The sequence below is a fragment of the Hippocampus comes genome, unplaced genomic scaffold (genome assembly GCF_001891065.2).
Source record: "Hippocampus comes isolate QL1 unplaced genomic scaffold, H_comes_QL1_v1.1 scaffold59, whole genome shotgun sequence".
In the NCBI taxonomy this organism is placed as follows: Eukaryota; Metazoa; Chordata; class Actinopteri; order Syngnathiformes; family Syngnathidae; genus Hippocampus; species Hippocampus comes.
Window position 1 is genome coordinate 513,541 of NW_017805406.1, and position 21,297 is coordinate 534,837.

At 45.2% G+C, this 21,297-nt stretch overlaps 2 protein-coding genes across 11 annotated transcripts in view; one reads left to right on the forward strand and one right to left on the reverse strand.

Annotated features, from left to right (window-relative positions):
- The window catches only part of LOC109517832 (serine/threonine-protein kinase PAK 3), a 17,006-nt gene extending 5,920 nt beyond the window's left edge, over positions 1 to 11,086 (reverse strand). For 3 of the 7 annotated variants that reach the window (XM_019873230.1, XM_019873229.1, XM_019873225.1), the window contains exons 1-5: positions 10,870 to 11,086; positions 1,980 to 2,173; positions 1,750 to 1,850; positions 773 to 926; positions 649 to 686 (exon numbers count right to left, since the gene is read on the reverse strand). In XM_019873230.1, coding sequence (XP_019728789.1) covers positions 649 to 686; positions 773 to 926; positions 1,750 to 1,850; positions 1,980 to 2,151 — 465 coding nt within the window. In that variant the 5' untranslated portion in view covers positions 2,152 to 2,173; positions 10,870 to 11,086. Of the gene's footprint in view, positions 1 to 648; positions 687 to 772; positions 927 to 1,749; positions 1,851 to 1,979; positions 2,174 to 4,517; positions 4,634 to 4,964; positions 5,135 to 10,869 lie in introns of those variants that run through there. The other 4 variants (XM_019873231.1, XM_019873228.1, XM_019873227.1 and 1 more) reach the window with 3 other exon arrangements.
- Positions 11,087 to 15,649: 4,563 nt separating this feature from the next.
- On the forward strand, positions 15,650 to 20,834 carry mepcea (methylphosphate capping enzyme a). 4 transcript variants are annotated; one of them, XM_019873220.1, is made up of 6 exons: positions 16,313 to 16,361; positions 17,303 to 18,889; positions 18,983 to 19,072; positions 19,838 to 20,056; positions 20,143 to 20,266; positions 20,347 to 20,834. In XM_019873220.1, the coding sequence occupies exons 1-6, from the start codon at positions 16,329 to 16,331 to the stop codon at positions 20,379 to 20,381; spliced, it is 2,088 nt and encodes a 695-aa protein (XP_019728779.1). In that variant the 5' UTR covers positions 16,313 to 16,328; the 3' UTR covers positions 20,382 to 20,834. The 4 variants fall into 4 exon arrangements, with proteins under 4 accessions (XP_019728777.1, XP_019728778.1, XP_019728779.1 ...); XM_019873218.1 differs by lacking the exon at positions 16,313 to 16,361 and adding an exon at positions 15,650 to 16,311 and having other exon boundaries at positions 17,303 to 19,072; XM_019873219.1 differs by lacking the exon at positions 16,313 to 16,361 and adding an exon at positions 15,650 to 16,124 and having other exon boundaries at positions 17,303 to 19,072.
- Positions 20,835 to 21,297: the final 463 nt, after the last annotated feature.

Consider the following 21,297-nt stretch of genomic DNA (forward strand, 5'->3'; position numbering starts at 1 on the left):
CCCCCCGACCCCCGCCAAACTCGGATTGCACTTCTTCACCCGGCTGAGCGTGTGTGCAGAGAAAGGCATTAAAAGCATAGATTACTCTGGTCAAAGCGAGGAATAAGGTCAGCCTAGTGGGAGTCCTCCTCAATGCAGCCGAGCCTTCACCGAAGCTCGGGCCACTGTTTGCATTACGGAATCGAGTTAAGTCGATCGGAAAAATAAACTCGGAGTAGCGGTCCTTCTCACGGAGGCTCAGTTTTTTGAGTGCAAAACTGACTGGAATGGCTGCAAAAGTTCAGGGAATTAGTGGGACGGCATCACGAGTGGGAATGTGCGCATTTTGCCCATGAAAGGGAAAAAAAAGCGTGTGCACTGATAGCAACTCCACCAGTCACGCCGATGAATCGAATGCACAAAATGTTCAAACTTACCTGTGAGACTTTTTAGACGAGAAGAGAAATGACGACAAAATGCTCAACGTCATACTTGGTAGTGTGTGCATTGCGTAATTTCAACAAGTCCAACCTCTAAGTAAGGTCGGGCTAAATGCTAACATTTCGAATGAACAGGCCAAAGAGGCCACCGGAAGCAAAAAGTAGCATGCGTGAATCGAAAAAAACTGAACAAACTAAGTAATAAACCCGAATCACGCCATTTACTCACCAGAGTGTTTGCTGCTATGTAACCGTGGGCAGACTTGTCTGAAATAGAAAGAAACGAGCGCATTCAAAGACCGCTTCAAAGTCCCTTTTTCTTCCAATGGATGAGCATTCTTGGAGCTGCGTACCTCCTGAGGTGAAGCTCATGTACTTCTGGTTGTTGACCGTCTCTTTGGAGTCATAGAACTTGAGCACATCCAACACAGCCTGTGGGTTCTTCTTCTGCTCCAGCTTGGTGATGTTGGACGTCTGCAGGAGGCGCGCCCATTGCTCCGGGATGCCCTGCAGCCACACAGGTGCGTATGGGAGGAGGGGGGTTGTCAGACTTTTAAGATGAAAATACTACATTCAAAACACTCCGATGTCAACGGCTGGATTGACACTTGGTTGGTTTCCGTTATAATACACCAGGAGAAATCGTAATCTCGCCAAGTGTTGTTCCCATGGTAACCGCAGAAGGCGCTTGCGTGGACTAAATGGATTAAATGGTTAAAAAAACAAGAGCTTGATGCTGCATCGTGTCTCGAGAAAGGGGAAAAAATAATAATTTTGATTGATACTGTCGGAGAAATGGAATGTGTTACAAATTACATACTGTAGAAAATGATTGCTAATAAGCATCGCTAACTTTGCTTGCAGGCAAATCTTTTCATCTGTGACTGACTGGAACTAAATGATGTGACACGGTTTCGAATCAATGCCGACACTTTCCAGTTCTAGCGAAGCCAACGTAGCGGATGAAGTTCCGACTTCAAAGTCCGAAACCCAACCGCACTAAGTCACCGTCGGCGCCCTCCGTGTGTCACAACGCCGCCGTTTGGCAAACAATCAAGTTCTTATTGGTTATTTTTAAAATGCATAATGATGCTTTTCAAAGTCACGCGCAAGCCAAAAACTGGGAGAGACTTTGTTCATTCTTTTGCAATTTGAGTGCAGCGAAAATAATATTGAAGTGTGAGGGATGCAAAAAATGACAGATTTTGTCATTCGGACACATCGATTGATTGAATGTGGATCAGGTCAGCGTCCTTATCAACGTGCGATGTTTCTGAATGAATGACGGGGCGATCACTTGGCTGCCCCGTCGGGTGAAATCGACACTCACTGTGAATTCTCCTGTTACTGCGTCAAAGCCCACATGGATGGTGTGTTCAAAGTCGGAGGGAAGCGATATCTCGGGACGCTCCTTCTCCTTCTTCTTGTTTGCTAGGCAAAATCATCGACACAAACTCCATTTCTATTGGTTCGACGCGGATTATTGTACTCGGAATCAAAGAAGTGGCGGAAGGGGGTGGAGCAGGAAAGGTGAGATGGCGGTGACGGACGGGTACTCACTCTTATCGCCTCCGGGGAAGATGGAGCGCAGGCGCACTTTCTTGATTTTCTCTTCGGGGGCCATTGGAAGCGGTTTGGAGGCGGGATTCACTGATGAAGAGTCTCTGGAACTACTGTTCATTCTCAAGGGGGGGGCCGGTGGTTTCTCTTCAATATCGACACTATCAGACATCTTTAGTAGCACTCACAATGTCCTGGAAAAGAGAAAGAGTGACGGTTCGAGCAGTGTGACCATCGAGCCTTCAACGTAAAACATTTCGCACGCCGAAACATTTTAGATTGGGGGGGGGGAGAGAGAGAGAGAGAGAGAGAGAGAGAGAGAGAGAGAGAGAGAGAGAGAGAGAGAGAGAGAGAGAGAGAGAGAGAGAGCGCGCGTGATAAGTGAACAACAGCACTTCCTGTTTTCTGATGTGACATCCACAAAATGGTGCAAAAGGTCCAGTCGGGGTCGTGATGGACACAGTTCCTTTTCTGGTCAGCTGCTTTCTGAGGCAGCGGAATTGGGGTAATGTGACTGTCACATCAGACAGACCACAGCGCATTCGGAGGCACGTTAACGGTCCTCGGTGCAAAGTGGTCTGAGCTTTGACCTAATTTAGCCTTCCAATAGCAGAAATCTGGTTAAAGCGCCATTGGCTTGAAGCCGCCACAAAGTGAATTGAATTGTCTCGCATGTGACAACCTGCGCTATATTAAGACGTTCGACACTCATGTATTCGTTTGCCACCTCCGCATCCCACTAGCATGTTAAGACTCCTTTCACTGCCTCAACCCCCGAGGCCGGGCCCATCATGTGATGCGCCGCACGATCGTCCCAGAAAAGCGGGCCGGCCGGGCCGCCCCCTTCATGGAGACCTACATTAACAAACAAAAGCCGACCCTGAGCTCTTACAAAATGCGTGTGCTCCGAATCTTGCGATTCACACGTGCCTTCGCGGTGACCTAAAACGACTCACGTTATTGTGTTATACGATTATAAATGGCCATCTCTTTGCAGAGGGCAACATGGCTGGTTGGGCCAAATTCTTCACGATGCAACCAGCCCTTTATTGACTCGATTACTATGACAAGGACCCAGTGCTCTCATTTCTGTTGGCATTCATGTCAAAATATCACTTCTCACAGAAAAAAAAAGGACAATACGTCCCACTTTACAAAATTCAGATTTCCTATTCCAAAACTGAAATCATTTTGCCACTTGCTGTCGCTTGAAAATGACATCACAGTTTATCAGGGCTCAGGTAACAACCAATCATGGCTCATCTTCAGCAAAAAATCTTCACTGGAAACTCAGCAGGGATAGGACCTGGCAAGAAGCCCTGAAGATGGAGGAAAGGAGCTCAGTCATCTGATCAGAGCCGCCAGGGCGAAGAAGAAACTTTGCCAATGTAGACAACTCACAGAGTCAACCTCGGTGTGAAATTTCAAGAAGTCCTGAAGGTCACTATGTTGATGTTGGACTGAGGAGAAGTTGGAGAGCGCAACCTGTGTTCCAGTCTTTTGCAAACGGAGGCACGGCACCGAGCGGATTGTCCAAAAGGCCTCGGCAAAATGGAGAATTAAGATTCTGGGGAAGCGCGGGGATTAGAGCAGCCCCTGATTGATTAATTGATGAGATGAGTGTCTGTCAGGAAGTTTGGAGCACGAGCTGTGTCAGCTTCAAAGGACATCAGGGAAGGACGCTCAACCTTTTACAATCCTTCATCTTACATGCGGCTGTTTACTCTAAAAAACACACAACCTTTTTGACAAAGAGTGTCTTTGGAGTTCGCATGACAGTAGCATTGTTGCACACAAGTGTGAGAAGGGCAAACTATAAATGAAATGTTGAGCTCATAATGTATTTTTAGAAAGATAGTTTCTGGTTGGGTCTGCAGCAGCCCGGTGTGTCTGACAACGACGGGGTGTTGAAAAACAGACGATTATTTCGTCACATTCTGAAACGAATGGCCGAAGTCATGTTTTCTTTTTTTTTTTTCCTTGAAAACACGAAAAACTGAACTACTGCCGGTATCATGGTTGCCGTAATATTTTCATTGCTGTGGTAGAATTGAATCATCTGTTGAACGAAAGGTGTCGTTGATTCTAGCAGAGGTGATAGGTGCCGTGAAGCGACGTTTGAAGCGGAAGTCGAGTCAAATATTGACTTAACCATAACGTGTCGGGCCACTTGCCGTCGACTGAAAATGACATCACAGTGTGAAAGGGCTCAGGGAACGACTCTCAAGGCACACCTAATTTCTGGAATTGGTCATGTGACATTTGTAAACTGAGCTCTGAGGCACTCGGGTGCCATTTTCAGGTGCCAGTATTGGGTCAATACGACAGCAAAATGGCCGCCCCCGAGATGATTAAAAACAGGGTGGCTTTACTGCGTGATATTGAATACCGTGTTCAGACTAGTGTGGGGGTGGGGTGTGTGTGCACAGAAGATATTGAAAAGATCATTTTTGACACGACTTTTCCCTTTCAGGCAAAAAAAAAAGATTTTTGTCAAAATATGACATTATTTTAAGAAGGTGATGATATGTGACTCACCATTGACGCAGGTCTGTAGTATCTTTAAAACCACTGATGATATCATTGTGAAGCCGGGTCATGCATCATGGCTTATGACAAGTGCAACTGAGATGCGATCGATGGGGGATCACTATCTGGTCACCAATTACAGAGGAAAAATGGATCAATACTAACAACGCCACATAATGAACTCAGCTGACATGCACACGACTCCCACAATATAGCTCATACTCAATCACAACGCCTCTTGTCCTCCTTTGTGACACATAGAAAAAAAAAAAGAAGAGTACACAACATAAAAAATAGAATTCCACTTTTGGCACTACGGTAGACAACAATTCCACAAAAAGACTGCAGTCCTAACAAGTAATTATGTTTACCAGACTTGACTGTAGTGAAGCATATATAAAACTAGAGCAAATAATCAATACTGTATTAAAATTAAACTACACAACATTAACCTACCTACAAGACACAAAGCACTTCAAACACTTTCTCTTTGAAGACTCAGCACTGCGAGCTCTGATTAAATACTTGTGGAAAAGGGGCGGAGGCACACTTGTATCACATTATTGGTTGTTCTTATGTCCACTGCGACAAGCCACACTCTTTAAAACTGCTGTGTCTAAAGTAAACCCAAACTCTGAAATAGCTAACCCAGTGCTGGGTCCAAAGGGGGCTGAGCCAATGCTAGGTTACTACGCACTGGGTTGACGGGTAAAAATGTTTTATTCTCAGACATCACAGATTTGTCCCTTTCGTGTTAGAAAAAAAAAAAAAAGACCCAATCCACACTGCCAGGGAAGCTGTACTGTCTCTACAATAAGCATGTCCTTGATTCAAAGTCTGCATTTCGCCTTCACACGTTTCTATATTCTTCTTTAGGGCAGTTAAAAGAATGCAAACAATGTCAATAATTGCGTCAGTGTCCTTTGCTAAATGTGGTGTTGGAATGTATTTAAAAAAAACAACCCTGACACTCCAACACTCAGGCAGATATTACAGAGGATGTTTTCACATTTCCCTCCCATGAAATATTAATCTCACCACGACGAGCGGGCCTTTCAAACATTAATGCTGAATTTGAACGGCTAACACAGGAAGAGGCTCTAATCCTGAATCCAGTAATGGCCTCGCTGAAGAGGGTTCACTGGCCGCTTGAAGAGAAGGGCTCTGGTGGAAGCTAGCCGTTGCTTTGTGCCCATGGTTGGGACGCATTCGCCTTTATGAATGACAAAATGGTAAGAGTCTCCTTGAATGTCTATATTTAGCGGGTGTTGTCCATGTCTCGGAAAATGCTAACATCTTGCGTTGACAAAAAAGGCCTACATTCAGTCCATAATATGCCAACTGGAGCATGATTGCGCAATATCAAAGGCTAAGCTAATGGATTCTATGCCCGTGCGCACTTCTACTGTAAATGCCCATTCAGCCTGACCCCATGACAACCCGCTGTGTTCTGAAGACTTCTCTTTTTCGCATACTTCTTGAAGGGAGATTCCTTTTTACAAAGACAAACCTGTGGCAGGCTACCCCTTAGCTGCTAGTTAGCATGCAGCACAGAGCCCAACCATCTCTTAATCACTTAGCGTGGGGGGTCGCTATTATTAGCCACTAGCCAGATGTCGCTGTCTGATCTTGTTCTACCTGATTGTGGCCTTTTCACAGTTTGCCTCAAAATCAACCAAGCTTTACATCTTATTTTGTTGAGAAGCTAAAACACCATATCCACATTGTTTTCAAATTCGTCCTTCAATGAAATGAAACAGATCAACTATAGAGGAAGTAGGTCTTGTTGGTCCCCTCATTCCCTGACTTTTGAAGGATTCAGTTGATCAGCTCCAACGGCTGAGGGATAACGTTCCCCTTATTAAACAAACTGAGAAAACTGGTTAATCCACCCCGCAGGCTAATTTATTCACCACCAAAGTCTCATCCTTCCCCAAACCCCCCTGCCGGGGAGGTGTGAGAGGCCAGACTGTCTGCCATTTAATATTTAGCTGTGTGCCGCTATATCCTAGTCCCACTTGCACGAGCATGTGTGCACTACCGCCCCTGAAAAAAAAATAGGTAAAAATGACATTTTAACAAAATAATTTTAATGGAGTCATGCATGCGTTCCCTTTTTTGATGACGATGTGTCATCAGCACAAATAGAAAATGAAAAGTGTGAAAAGAATCAAATGAACGGTCACAACAGACAATTTTGTTGCTTGCAGCAATGGAATGAAAGTGTTTTACTTTGTCGGGTGTTAAGTGGACTACATCTGTAGCACCCTGAAAGCAGTTTTAGCCGCATTAACGTGACAGATTGTCTGTTTAGGCAAAATTACTGAAGAAGAGGCTCTACTTCCATTTTCAAGCACACCTATTTGGTGATGTTTTTGTATGAATGTTATATTATCTTACACATGTTGAATTTGAATTGAATTTCATTTGATTCATAACCATGACGGATTAGAGGAGAAGCTGTTCTGGACCTGGCCAGATGTTTAACCGTCCACACACGCAGGCATCGGTTTCCATTAGCCAGCAATGACGACACATAACAAACGTACACGTTTTCTTGCACAAGCATGCTGCAATGCCTGTTTCATGAACAGCCAATCGATTCTCGAAATGGGTGCGCTTCAAAGGACACGCTGCTAGTCAAGTGTGTGTAGTCAAGGTGTGTTGTTGTTGGTTGCGTCATTGGCATGTGACCCAAAAAACATAACGAGAGCGCAGAGAGAAAACAAGAGCAGACAGTGATGAAATGCTGACCGATAAACTCGCATGTGCGCGCGTCTGCGTGTGGGCGTGCACGTAGTGCAGAGGAAAGCCAGGAGCATCAATATAACACACTTATTCTAACAAGTTTCCACTTTGGAATCGGAAATATATTTGTAACCTACATTTGGCTCATGTTAGCAATATCCCTCAAGCAGTCAGCGTTTTGTGTTTGTGTGTTTGCACTCACATTCAAGGAACAGATGTTGAAAAAGTAGTGACACTCAGCAGGCGCTTTAAAACGTACACCAGCAGTCGAATGGCAATAAATGCAAGAGGTGGCTTTATGCAGTTATAAGTATTTTTGTGACTTTATTCATTTTATGAGTCAATGTCAATATTTTTGCTGACGTTATGATTCTGCTGCCCTCCAGCGCACTTCCTCGTGAGCCTCATATTCGCTTTTTGGGCCAGCAAGCGAGAACAGAAAGCGTGGAACAGAAAGCGTACACAATAGTCGCACCTCGCTGCAGCTGAGAAAATAAACGGAGCTCTTTGGAGGCGAAGCAACACTGTGCGATCTTCCCTTTCACCTGCATTTACGAAGCTTGAATCACGCGCTCGCCAAAACAGCTTTTCGGGAATTAAGAGCAGTTAAATACCGCAGCTGGACCGTGCGGCGCGTGCAGCTCACCCCCATGTAAAGTCAAATCCGGCACTGTCAAAAAAAAAAAAAAAAAAAAAAGGAGGGCCGAAATGTGAGTTTACAACATTCAGGAAACCCAAACGTGAATCAACGAGGGAGCGATCTGCAGTCTTCCTCTCAATTAATTCCCTTAACATCGAACTTTGATTTTCGGGGCTCTCCGACGTGAGGCATTCGAGTTCAGCCAACCCCTCTGCAAACGCCTGACCCAGTGAAACTTGCTAATCTCTTAAACCTCTTCCAACTCTGCAACATTTCATCCTGATATTCAGCACGTCTCTGTCCATCTTCATCCTCTGAGTCATCTTAACAGTAAAAGGGTGCAGCGTCTCTGACTTTCTGGAAAGCCGAACCTTCCCAAGAAAATCGTTTTGCAACGTCCTCAACGTCAAATTTCCAGCCGCAGTTGGACGCGTCCCAAATGCAGACGGGACTTCCGTGGACCTCAGACAAAGACATTAATGCACGCGGACAAGTAAGGGTATTGTAAAGACGCAACAGACATCAAGTAGGGAGATTACGACCGAAGCTGTGTCAATGTGTCAGTGTGTGAGTGTCTCCCTCCCTCCATCCATCCCTCGCACTTACTCCCCCTCCCCAACGAGAACAAAATGGCCAGATGGCTTCCAATCCTACATGCTAATCCACCACATACACACACACACACACACACACACACACACACACACACACACACTCACACACACACATAGAGCAGCCCTGACACACCTACGGCAATACACCGCTGAAGTCAAGTTTGACCCTCAAACAAACACACGCCCCGCATAACATTGATAGAAGACACGGGAGACCTTAACGGTGACTTGACGGAACAATGCGCTAACCAGCAGCAAGTCTCACCCCGACTCCAACAGATGGAGGCCTCCTTGTACGTGTATCAGATTTCAGAGAAGTCCACTTTAAGTGGGCCGCAGGCCAAGACGATGTTCTGCTGCTTTTGTTAGTCGAGGCGAGGTAAGCGAGGCTGCGTGTGTTGGGTTACATCTGCCATAATGGAAAACATAAGGGGGGGGGTGCAAAGAAATGCAAACACGGGAGGGAAAATAGGCCAGCATAAAATCATACGGCTTTTTTATTTTTATTTTTTCATGGTATCACTCGGTGGAGAGCAAACCTTATGCCAAGGTCAAACAATTACAATTTGGATCCGGATACATACCTCCTGCATTTTTATTTATTTATTATTATTATTATTATTATTTTTATTGGGGGGCATAAAGATTCATTTCACTCAGAAGTGAAATGTCAATTACAACCAAAAGTGAAAACAAAAAAGTCAGTTGACCCTAATCTGCAAGTTACATCATGCAGGAAGTTTTTTTCTTTTTTTTTTTTAATCATAGCCCTGATAATGACTGAAATGACACACCGGCATTATAACTTGTGCTCGTTCCCCCTCACCCGCACATTTGTTTACTCTACAAACAGCACAGCGGACGGTGCAGTTTTACCAAACCTTTCCACTAACGCCGAATACAAACGTATGAGTGTCGTGGGAATCGGCCATGTTACCTTTTCCCTACTTGTTTTCGGCGATGAAATTTTCATGAGTTGCAACGTAACCTTCAGAGACAACGGAGACAGACCGGATACAGTGAATTCTGGGTTTGTGGGGCAGTCGGAGGGACGTTCCTGTGCTGGATATCTGCAGATGAAGATGTGGGGACTTTATGAGCCCAACCACGAAGGAAGAGAATACAACAGTCGAGAATATTGTGGTGAATATATATGTGTCGACTTAGGCAGTGGATCGGTAGGTCTTGGGCAACCTGGCATGGCAACTAAATATTTCCTCTGAAATATGAGGGCAAGGAAATCATATGTGTCATCGAAGCATAAATAGAAGCATCGACTGACTGTCAATAGACAGCAGACCAGTGTTAGCAGAGAGGAACACCTTCAGTAACCCATCCCCCAATTCTCCTTGCTATCATCTCACCCTCCCCTCCATCACTACGTTGACTCCCTAAAAATCTCCCTTACGCCTGACAGCGAGACAACAGGTTTCCCAGCAGGCCTTGCGCCTCACAAATCTCAGGGACGGATGGCGCCGGAGATGGATTTCTCCCCTTAGCTCACTTGCACGCAGTGGAAACGCACATTCATCTGGATCCCATCCGACCAATTGTCCTCCACCGATGGGCTGTGGAGGAATCCGAGGAATAGCGGCTCGGCTCTCACAGGACCGGCCCCCGCCCCCATTTCCATCCCCAAAGAAGTCAGGTGACCAGATGTTGTATATCTGCTTGTCAGTGGAGCCGCCATGAAACTGCTGCACACGTCCATGTCAAAGCCAGGAGACAGAGGCACGTCCCAGCTTCGCGTGTATGGCTATTGACACCCCCCTCCCCTAAAAAAAGACATTTTTCCTCCTACATCATCCTTTCTAGAGAGGCCTCAAAAGGATGCAGCACAGAGGTAACAAAGAGCATCCGTGAGCATATGAAGCATCCGCACATACAGCTCCCAACCATCCATCAAATTCAGGACTAAACCCAAAATAGCGAGGCTTCTTTATATTTTGGGGGTCCTTGTGTTGGCAACTGCAGCTGCTGCGGGCCTACACAAACGCCACTATTGATTAGAAACACCTCCCCATCACTAATTTGCGAGGGGGTGCCTGCACTACGTGCAGAGTTGATGAAATGCAGAGGAGTGGAGGTGGGGGCGCAGATATAGGATGGTTAAAAAAAAAAAAAAAAGAACACGTCAAGCCCATTTGAATTATGCAGTCACCCAGGCCCACTCGGAACAGACTGCAGTTCTAACAGCTGCCTCCTTAGCCGGGCCCATTGCAGAGCGCAAGACAGGCAAAAGGGGCGACAAAGCACCCCGACATACATACTCCGTCTCCCCTCCTCCCGTCCTCTTCCTCGCCTCTCCTGCCTCCCCGTCTTCAACATCCCCATATTCCATACACAGAGAGGAAATTACCTGAAATATATCTTCACATTCTCTCGGTCCAGGGTTCGCCAATGAGCCATCACCTGTGCTGGAACCATCGTCTTCCGTCCTGGTCCTGGTGACAGTTTAGGGCAGGATTGCCATTCTCTTGTCAGACCAGTTCCTGACCCTAAAAGCAGGCTTGCTCGGCAGGCTGGCTGGCTGGCTGGCTGGATGCTTCACTGGCTGTTCGCTGTTCCCTAGATCGTGACGTCATCCGCCCTGTTTCGACTATTGGTCGAGAGGATGAATATTAACGAGGGAAGCGGGTCCGGGGGAGGAGCTAGCAGACAGGAAGACGTTGTTGGTTTTCTGTTTGACAGACCAAAACTGTTCAGTGAGACGGTCGGGAGGGCGCGACAGAATTAACACGTTCTGCTTTTTTTTTTCTTTTTGTGCATACTTAAATCGCATTACTCACCTCGTAAAATAAATCAAAAAAAACTACAAATCTTATAATGTCAATCACAGATTTCTTATTTATTATTAGACTTGTTTTCAGTCCGCAAGGACAAATACAACATTAAAATAAGAAGAATAGTAACAATAATAATATACAAAGAGTGCACAAAATTCCTCAACACCAAGTAGCATATATGCGAAACATGCTCCTGAAGCATTAACATCCAGATGCTATCAGATGTCATTCATTCGTGATACAATTAAAAAAAAAAAACTTTGTGTGCGTGTGTGTGTGTGTGTGTGTGTGTGTGTGTGTGTGTGTGCGTGTGCGTGTGCGTGTGCGTGTGTGTCCTTATTAAACCACAAGCCCCACAGAATATGAGCCAGAAATAACATTGTACCAGTTTTACTTTGTTGTGGGCAATGGGGAATATTTTAATGGAAAATATGACTTTCTTTGAGTTAAGAAAATAATAATAGAACACGTGAATTTGTGCACACAATGTCTGTCCGGACACTGGATCACCTGGAATGATTTACTCCTGTGTTACCCGAGTGTTGTTTTAGAACATGCAAATTATTTAATTGACACGTGTGTGTGTCCTCGTGTCAGGACAAAACTTTGTGGCCAGATTTTAATGACATTCAAAACGTGGCACAACAATTTGTTATTTTATCATCCTAAACCTTTTTTCAGATTTTTACAAAATGACAACTTAATACCTGGGAGTCATCTATCTATACAGCCTATAATGCCAATCGAGGATTCAGAGGCGGGCAGACATGGCAACCAAATCCCTGGCTGCATTTGACTTTAATTTGCCTATGATGTCATCTTTTTGCTCGAGCTCACCTGTGATTGGCTGAAGGACGCAGCATCTGCTGAATCTCATGGCTAGCATCTAGCTCAAGGTGGAAAGGCTCTCCAAGGCCCTGTGGATCCTGGCTGGTTGTCCTGACAACGCCTGTAACGTCGACACCCCTTGTTGAGGAGCAACATAGCTATTCAGTTGACAGCACTGACTCAAATGGGGAGTGATTTGAAAAGACAACGAGGGTGAAAAATGTTCCTAGTTCTCACTGCAAATATTGCACAGTTAAAGGCCCGTCATTCATCCTCAAGAGCTCAGCAAAGGCCCATGCATTTTGTCTTAAGAGGTCTTAGATATATGGCAGATGAAGTATAATCCCACACGGATCTTTTGACTATCTACTTTTTCTTGAACTCTCAGGAGCATTAAGCTTAAGCCGTGACATTGGAAATGAAGACAAATGCAATTTTAGTTTGCCAGTGCAAATCCAACATTCTCAAGTAGACACAAGTCACTAAATCAGAATGAAAATTTCAAGAATCCGGGACAACATAGAGGACATATGCACTGTTCAACAGAGCACGTTATTCGAAATGAGAAACTTTACTCAATCATTTATCATCTCACACGCATCCTATAGCCAATATTGCACCACTAATACTACGCAAGCACAAAGATTTTTACATTCTAAGTCATTTCAATTCACGCAAATGTCAAATAATTATTCAAACAAGAAGTAGCCACAGCAATGTCCAGTATTAGTGGAATGGATGGAACTACACTGATGTCTACTATGGACAGTCTATTAAATGTGCTTCATTTTACTACATCAGATTAACTTAAGCCTTTCACTGGTAAATTTGGCATGCAGAACATAATAGGTCACGCTCATCCATGCTACAGCTGCATCCACAAACACAACGACTACTTTTACTCTGCCTGTGTGTGAGGCTGTGTATGTTAACACAACAGATTACCATCCACCCCCCTCCCCCTGCACCCACCACAAAAAAAAGGAATTAAATTGAGGTTAGTGGGCCTCAATGCAGTTGATCACGGGTAAATATTGATGGTTTTTTTTTTTCCTGATGGTAGCAGGTTAAGCGTGGACAGCCGAGCACAGTAATGACAGATTACAGCTTGATTTTAAATGCCGTGCACTTAATACATTGGAAGGCCTTGCCAAGTTTTGAAATTTAGGTTTTATGGCACGTTTCAACCTGCTCCATCAAAGAGGATAATAAGGCTCAGTGGGAGCTAGCACGGAGCATACCTGATGGATGTGAAAATCAAAGCGGTTGAATGAATTCCATTTGTCTGTAACATTAAAAAAAAAATCACCAAATGTGGCCGAAGATCAGAATCTTGTGATCTTAATTCATCTTCTTATACCTCAAAGGACATCAACGGTGATTCAGATGAGGCTGGAGTGACCTTTTGAATATAAAAGAGTTACAGAGAGACAAACGTGGAGCCTCTGTGGATTGGGAAGAGGCTTTTAATGTTCGTGAATGCATAGACACACTGGTGTTCATTATTATGCAGTTGGACGCATCATCAAAAGGATATGTGAGCAAACAGGCCAGAAAGGGTCATCCTCAATGAGAAATAAAGACATAGATTTTTTTATTAATTGCTGTTGCTGAAATTTTAATGTTTGATCAATCCAGCTGGCCCAATTAAGCCTTGCGTCAGTACTAATCAGCGCATGTCCAACTCGTACAGGATCACCTATCCTCTCTGTGAAGGCGACGCAACACCCTAGCCATGACAACCGCGGTCTGGGCAAGCCCCACCCTCTGACAGCTGGCTTATTGTGCTCCGAATCTCTGAAGCGGCCTTGTTTCCCTTTGCTTGACCAGTTCAATAACTAATCTCAATGCAGCCGGCAGCGTGGAGATCGGAAAATGAGGAGGGCAGCCGGGTCCAGCATACTGAGGTCACGTTATGATTCAATGACCGGTCCAAAAATGTACATGCAACTTTTGAGTAAATCAATGGCAACATTGACCACGTTACTATCTTCACATGTCCTATTATTGTTGTTTCCGAAAATGCGGTGCACTGAGAGGCAGACTTAAGTGTTCCCTACTTATTTTGTAAATGCCACTTCTATGACAGACACACGCGGCCTGAACACCTCAGTCGAAACAGAAGCTTTGGGGGCGTTCCGATGTAAGATAAGAAATGTTAAAAAAAGCACGTGAGTGATGTTTGAGACGCTTTTATAAGGGCTCCAAATTATGTTTAAAGATCATCTCTGCGTTATGCAGCTTCTCTTCAAGACTGCAGATCACATTTTAACATCCAACTTTGGCAAGCATCAGCTAAAATGAAAGCATTTCATACATGATGTACGTGTTCAAAAGCGCAGTTGACCTGTCAAGTCAACGGTTACTTTGAATGACATCACATTTAAAAGCCTGACCACACCTCAAAGGAAAAACATACTCCCTGATGTTATGGCACACAGGCCACGCTTGAAGCCTCCCATCCCTCTTCTGTCACATGTACGCTAATGAACAACAGACCCGTGCTCTTGATCCAAAGCGCTTTTTTGGGCCACAAGGGCTGCGTGTACTCACCACATTCTGCTTGGACACACACAAACAATAGAGCATGTCTGGACTGCTTGGGGCCCAAACCCTGAGGAAGGGCAGATGGTGCCCGGAATCGAGGGCCGCACCCTTATTTCCATGAGAAAAGAGACTGACATAAGGGAGGGAACAGGTACCCTCTCCCTTATTTCTCCTTTATGGAGATTAGAGTGTGTGGGGGGGGGGTGCATTTACCCAACGGCGGCACTGATTTAGAACCCAATTAAGAACAAGCTGCCAGATCAAGGGCAGAGAGCATCAACGGCTGTTTTTTTTACTACGGTTTCTTATTTCCCCTATCAAGAACTTTAAAAAATAGAATAAAAATGTTTATTTCAAAACATCCTCCTTTAACTAAAACAAACACTTATATAAATAATAGGACAAAATGACGTGAGATATAATTTTTACAGCAAAACACACGGAGGAGATTGCACAAGGGTGGACCAGCAGGTGGCCTTCAACTGTTGAATTGACGTGGTGTCTCCCTCTGGTGGCCTTTTACGGAAAAACAGTCTCCGTTTATTTTTGCTCTTCCCTACAAGGCTGAAATGCGCTTTAAAGTCCCTGTAAAGTGAAAAAAAATGTCTTTTGAATGTGACACACCTCAGATGTTTATTTATTTGATTTTCTGTCAACTCAAAGTAGGCTCGTTGATTTGTGTAATTTTAATCTAAAAATTGCTACATTTCTTGATTCCTGATGGTCCTACTCTGACCCAGTACTGTAGTAGTTTTCTTTGCACAATAAGGATATTGTGTTGCGATGTGCGAGACTGCTGCTGTTTAGTTTACATTTTTGTGCTTAGCGTATATGGTCACTTACTGATTACTGCTGTCTATCTGAATGGATTGTCGTCTTTTCGGCAGTTTTCATTTATATGTATACGGTATATGCTTACTTGGCTGTGTTCTTTGGGGTTCTAGTTCTGAGGTGATTTATGCTCCACCTTCTTGCCAGATCGCCCTTGAAAAAGAGTTTATTTATTTACTTACACACTCACTTATCAGAAAGATCTGTGCTTCTACAGCATGGGAGTACTTTGCCACCTCTACTCTATGACACTGTCAATTAATGCAGGCATACAGGGAGGGGGAAAAAGGTTTGACCTAGAGAAGAGGAGCAGCATTTAAAACGGAATAAACACGTCAAGTTTAGGCAAAGTATGTCCATACAGCTTGCAGTAGTTCGTGACCTTCCTGTCCTGACGGCGACCGTCATGTGAATCAAAGAGGCTGCTGGTTGCCCCACATCAGGCCGGCCTCTCGCCATCAATCCTTGCCGAAGTCATCTCCGCCCCCCCGCCGTTAGCTTGAAGCTACATCCCCGCGCCCGGATGCGCCGCCATGCCGACTGCAACGCCACAATCATTTATTCACCCACTTGCCTGACACGAGTATCGAGAGTTGGCCGAGGACGCAGCTAGGAGCGTGTGGTACGCATGAACCCCGCACCACGGCCAAACTAGTGCAGACATACGCTGTGTTGATGTTATTATTCATAATAATATTTGTATTAGCCGCGTGTTAGCATCGATGTGGTTGCATTTGTATGCTAGTTAGCTGCTAGCTAACATTAGCTCAGCTAGTGACAGTCTGGACGGAGGCGGGGAGAACTGTGAGGTGAGTCTATTATTTTGATGGTGTCCACACTCCGGACTGCGCTCGAAAAGGTGACCGTTGCTGAAATATTTTCAACACCGTTCGAGTCGCATGTTGTTTATTCATAGGCAGCGACACGTCGAATTGGGTACTTTTTGTGGTCGTCGGGTGTCTTTTAAACGGAACGTTTACTCGACGTTGGCCCGGATGCTAGGAGCTAACATGCTAACAGGATAACTGTCCAGCATAGTGCCTCGAACTTTTTCACATCATTAACCCCTGCCTCGTCTTCATATGGCAACGTTCTACTTTGGTAGTGGTTCAGTTTAAATAAGCGTGAAAGACAAATTAGCCTCATAGATCTTGTAAGGGAGACTGATTGAAAAGTAAAAGTTTATTATTAGTTGTAAAATAAGTGTATTTAATGTTCTTGTTAGTAGCAATGTGACAAATCTTTTTTTTTTTAAATGACAGACCTTTAAAATGCTTCGTCTGGTTGGAATGGATACTTGAAATTGAGTACAGCGCGCCAAGAACATAGCAAATTGAATGTTGGGTTCACGAGAAATGTAATTTTTTTTGTGTGTTGAGGAAAATTGGATTGCAGGGGAATATCTGTGTGTGGTATCACCTATAGGAACTCTGGATTAGTTGAAAGCTAATTCATTATTTCTCAAAATATCTTCTCATTTTGTTTAGTTTAATTCACTGACCAGATCGAGTTCAAAATATCCACCAATAAGGTTGTGCTGGCTGAAATTTTAAAGGCTTTGAACTGCTCATTCCATGACTTATTTTTTTCCCCCCATAGAGATGGCAGGCTCTTGTCATGTTGTTATTTACAGTGTTGTTATTGTTGTCAGTGTTCAATTTAAAATGCTGTTGCTTTTCTAACTTTTTCCATCTGATCTCTTGTTTTCTTTTCTCTTCTTTCTACCCACAATCTTGCTGCTGAAGGCTGTAAATTTCCCCAGTGTGGGACAAATAAAGGATATCTTATCTTAACTTCCAGATCCAATATAAGTTTCCATGTCCAAACCGGCTCTGGAAATCAAGCGCAATGTCCGTTGACGAAGACACTGTAAAAACCGCTAGCCCACAGGCTAGCTCAACTTCATCGTTGCAGATTTCAGAATGTTCTGGAAGTTTTAGCGCCGCTTCAGTTTTAGCGGAAGGTGCAGCTGTGGCCGCCTCGGACTTGGCTGCTTCTTGCCCAGTCCCCGGCACCGCCGCCTCACCAAAGCACACCAGCACAGTTGACGCTCTGAGCCACTCTCATGGCGCTGGGCCAAGATCCAAAGGGAACGAGGTGAGCATCAATCGCAGGAATAGCTTCCACCACGGCAAACAGCATCAACAAATGAGAGTGGCGAAGCGTCGCAACACATCAAGCTTTAGTTTCAAGCATCCCAGCTCCGGTAAAAGGAGACGGCGGGTAAACTCAGAAAGTGACTCTGTCCTGCCAACTAACTTTCTCCTGGGAGGGAATATTTTTGACCCATTAAATCTCAACAGCCTGCAGGATGAGGAGGTCAACCGGGCGCTGAATGCAGAAACCCCAAAATCGTCCCCGTTGCCGGCAAAGAGTCGAGATCCCGTGGAGATCCTCATCCCCAGGGACATCACAGATCCTCTCAATCTGAACAGCTGCATCGGGGAGAGCAGCTTTTTGGTGTCCCCCCTAAAAAGCGGCGGAAGGCGAAGGCATCGTAACAGACATCACGGTGGCAGCTTTTCAACCCAGTTACACCTTTGTGAATCTGGAAAAAACGAGGTCAAAACTGGAGACTCTGTGTCATTTCCTGGTACGGTAACCCGTTCTAATCTGGAAGTCTCGAAAGTGTCAGACAGAGTCTCCGGTGGCGAGGGGGATTCTCGTGTCCTCTCTGCAGACGATTCGTCCAGCTTGAAGGAAGAAGCCACCTCCATATCTATGGAGGATTCCACTTCCTCCGCTCAAGGGGGGGTTAACCAGCACATAAGCAGGCGCAAGCGGAGGCGCAACTCTGGCAAAATGGACCCCCCTGTGACTCACTCTACCCCTGTAGCGAAATCTGCATCAGGTGAGCAAAATCACAAACCTGGGGGATCCAAAAATTCCTTCCACACGCCCAGGAGTGGATCCAAATCTGCTCCGGGAGGTCGCCAGCACCAGCATCCGCACAACCAGGCCAGGGACCAACAGAAGAAGAAGTTCCAGTATGGCAACTACAACAAATACTACGGTTACCGCAACCCGAGTGCAAATGAAGACCCCCGGGTGCACGTCTTTCGCCCAGAGTGGTTTGAAGGTAAACGCGTGCTCGATTTAGGCTGCAACTCGGGCCACCTCACCCTCTACATTGCAAAAATGCTGCGGCCAGCCCGCATATTGGGATTGGACATTGACAACGGGCTGGTGCACGCTGCCCGCAAGAACATCAGGCATTACCTCTCCGAGATGCAGACGCAAGAGGCCAGGCGGGCGACGCAGGAGGGGAACGCCGGCTGCGATGGCGAAGAGAGGCACACGGAGAGCAGGGAAAATGGCGACACACTCAAAGGGGAAAGCGGCCTCGCGGAGGAGGCGGACGGCAAGGACTCTTGTGGCACAGAACAGGTCAAGGCTCAGAGACAAGATGGCAAAATAGAAAAAATGGAGCGCGTGGGTAGCGATCAGCCCGGGAGCTGCTCTTTCCCTCTGTCCCTGCAGATCTCCCGGGGGCCCATTGCTGCACCTCCTCTTACTGAATCCTCCACCGCAAAGCCAGGGGAGTTCCCCGCCAATGTGTCCTTCATCAAGGTAAGATGGCGTCTTCTGGACACTGGGCTGGTCTATTATTTTAGAAAATAAAAATGCAACAAATATATGAATATGAATATATAAAGAATTCAGCATCATTGATAAAAGCCAGCCACCTTCTATTATTAAACATTACATGACAAGCTCCATTTCCACTAAGCAACTGAGTTAGGTAGATTTACTGTTTCTATAGTAACAAGATGTCAAGGGTATCACTTTGTGTCACCCTTGCGTTAGGCCGTCTTCTGCAGTGATGGTTTACCACGTGGGTGGAGAAAAAAAACCACACACACACACACAACAGTCCACTGATTTTTGGACATAAAATTGTCACCGGTAACAGCGAAAGGGAAGCGAAGAACACAAAATGGGCCTTCTAATGGCCCCATGCCAAGAACACTGAATGATGTCTTCCATTGTCCTCGTCCATGTCCAATTTATTAATGGATACTGATACTGCTGTGAGATCTGTTATGTAACACGATGACGAGAGCAGGGTTTTCCATACTGAATCTCCCTGTGCTCAATTGAACCCAAAAGACATTGCACTTGCAATCAGTCAATTCTGCCAGGCTGTGAACCCCTTGAAGCAGTGTTTTATAACCTTAACTCACATCTTTGCCATTAGAAATAAAAAAATAAATACATACAAATCCAGATCAAGTCAACAAAGTGGTCCGTAAGCACTTGAATTTAGTTCTAAATAGCCTCCAATTACAGTATTGTTGATTTTCTTTTTTTTTTTTCCTCCCTCTTTCTGTCCAGGCCAATTATGTGCTGCAAAATGACAACCTGCTCGTGACCCAGCGGCCCGAGTACGACGTGATCCTGTGTATGAGCGTCACCAAATGGGTTCACCTGAACTGGGGGGACAGCGGCCTCAAGCGCCTCTTCAAGAGAGTCTACCGACATCTTCATCCCGGAGGCCTCTTCATCCTCGAGCCGCAGCCCTGGCAATCCTACATCAAGAGGAAGAAGCTGACGGTAAAAGCGCAAAGTCCTTTTATTTCAAGCATTTTTTTTGTTTTTTCAGTCATAATGAATGGAATGTTTCCTGTCTTCCTCACTAGGATACCATCAACAGGAATTTTCACAGCATTCGCCTCAAGCCCGATCAGTTTTCCTCCTATCTCACCAATGAAGTGGGCTTCACGAGTTGCGAGTTCCTCGGGACGCCGAAAAGTTTAACCAGAGGTGTTGTGTTGTTCACGAATGTAAAAACGGGGAGGTTGTTCTGCATTGTATTTGATGCCATGACCAATGTCTTCCTTCAGGTTTTCAGAGGCCAATCTACTTGTTTCACAAATGACCGCTTCTGCCTTTTGATGGGACTGAATGTGAGTAACCGCACAGCCAGCTGCTGGACGCTTCCATCGCCGCCTCAGACTTTTGACGAGGGACTTTCTTGAAGAAGGGGACCAAAAGCAGGATGTTTTTTTTTTTTTGTGTGTGTGTGGATGGACGGGGGCGGGGGTGAAAAGACTCTCCAGTCACAGAGGAACAGGCACTCTGCTTGGACATGACTACTTGCAAATGATGCGTATGATGCATGACGGTGTCGTGCGTTTGGATACCTTGGGCTAAATCTTATTATTATTTTTTTTTCCTCCTATAAATACTGTGTTGTGTGCCACCACAATGACACATGCAGCAGATCTGGGTGCTCATGCAGAATGTTCTCCAATGACCATTTCAAAAGATGTTTTCCTCACCTCCATGAGCTCAGGGTGGCCAGACTTGAGCTACTGACTCATTCCCGATCATACGACATACCTGTCAACTTGTACGTTTTCCGCGTATTTTATACGTTTTTTTTTTATCATTTCAAATCATGTACGGCGTATTACAACTTTTATACGGGAAAAAAAAATTGTGAACCGAGTTCACAAAGACCATTTTGGCTCAAATCCAGATCGTCTCACCTGCTGGTAGCCAACGACAATGCCGTCGTCGATCGCTACAATTGTCACGGCAAACCAGCAAAAGTAATCCTCAATCGTATATTTTTTTTCATCGCAGCGTACGGTAGGATTGATAAAGCATGATGTGCGCATGCGCGGTAAGCCGATGTCAGGTTTTTTGTTGCTTTGTAAGGGGAATCGTAATCATTTATAAGGGCAGCTCTTAGCCGAGGTTGACAGGTATGACGCGAGCAATTCGTGGCCTAAACACACCACTCGCACGTTGTTTCCTTCGAATAAAATGGTTACCGGTAAGTTGAAATT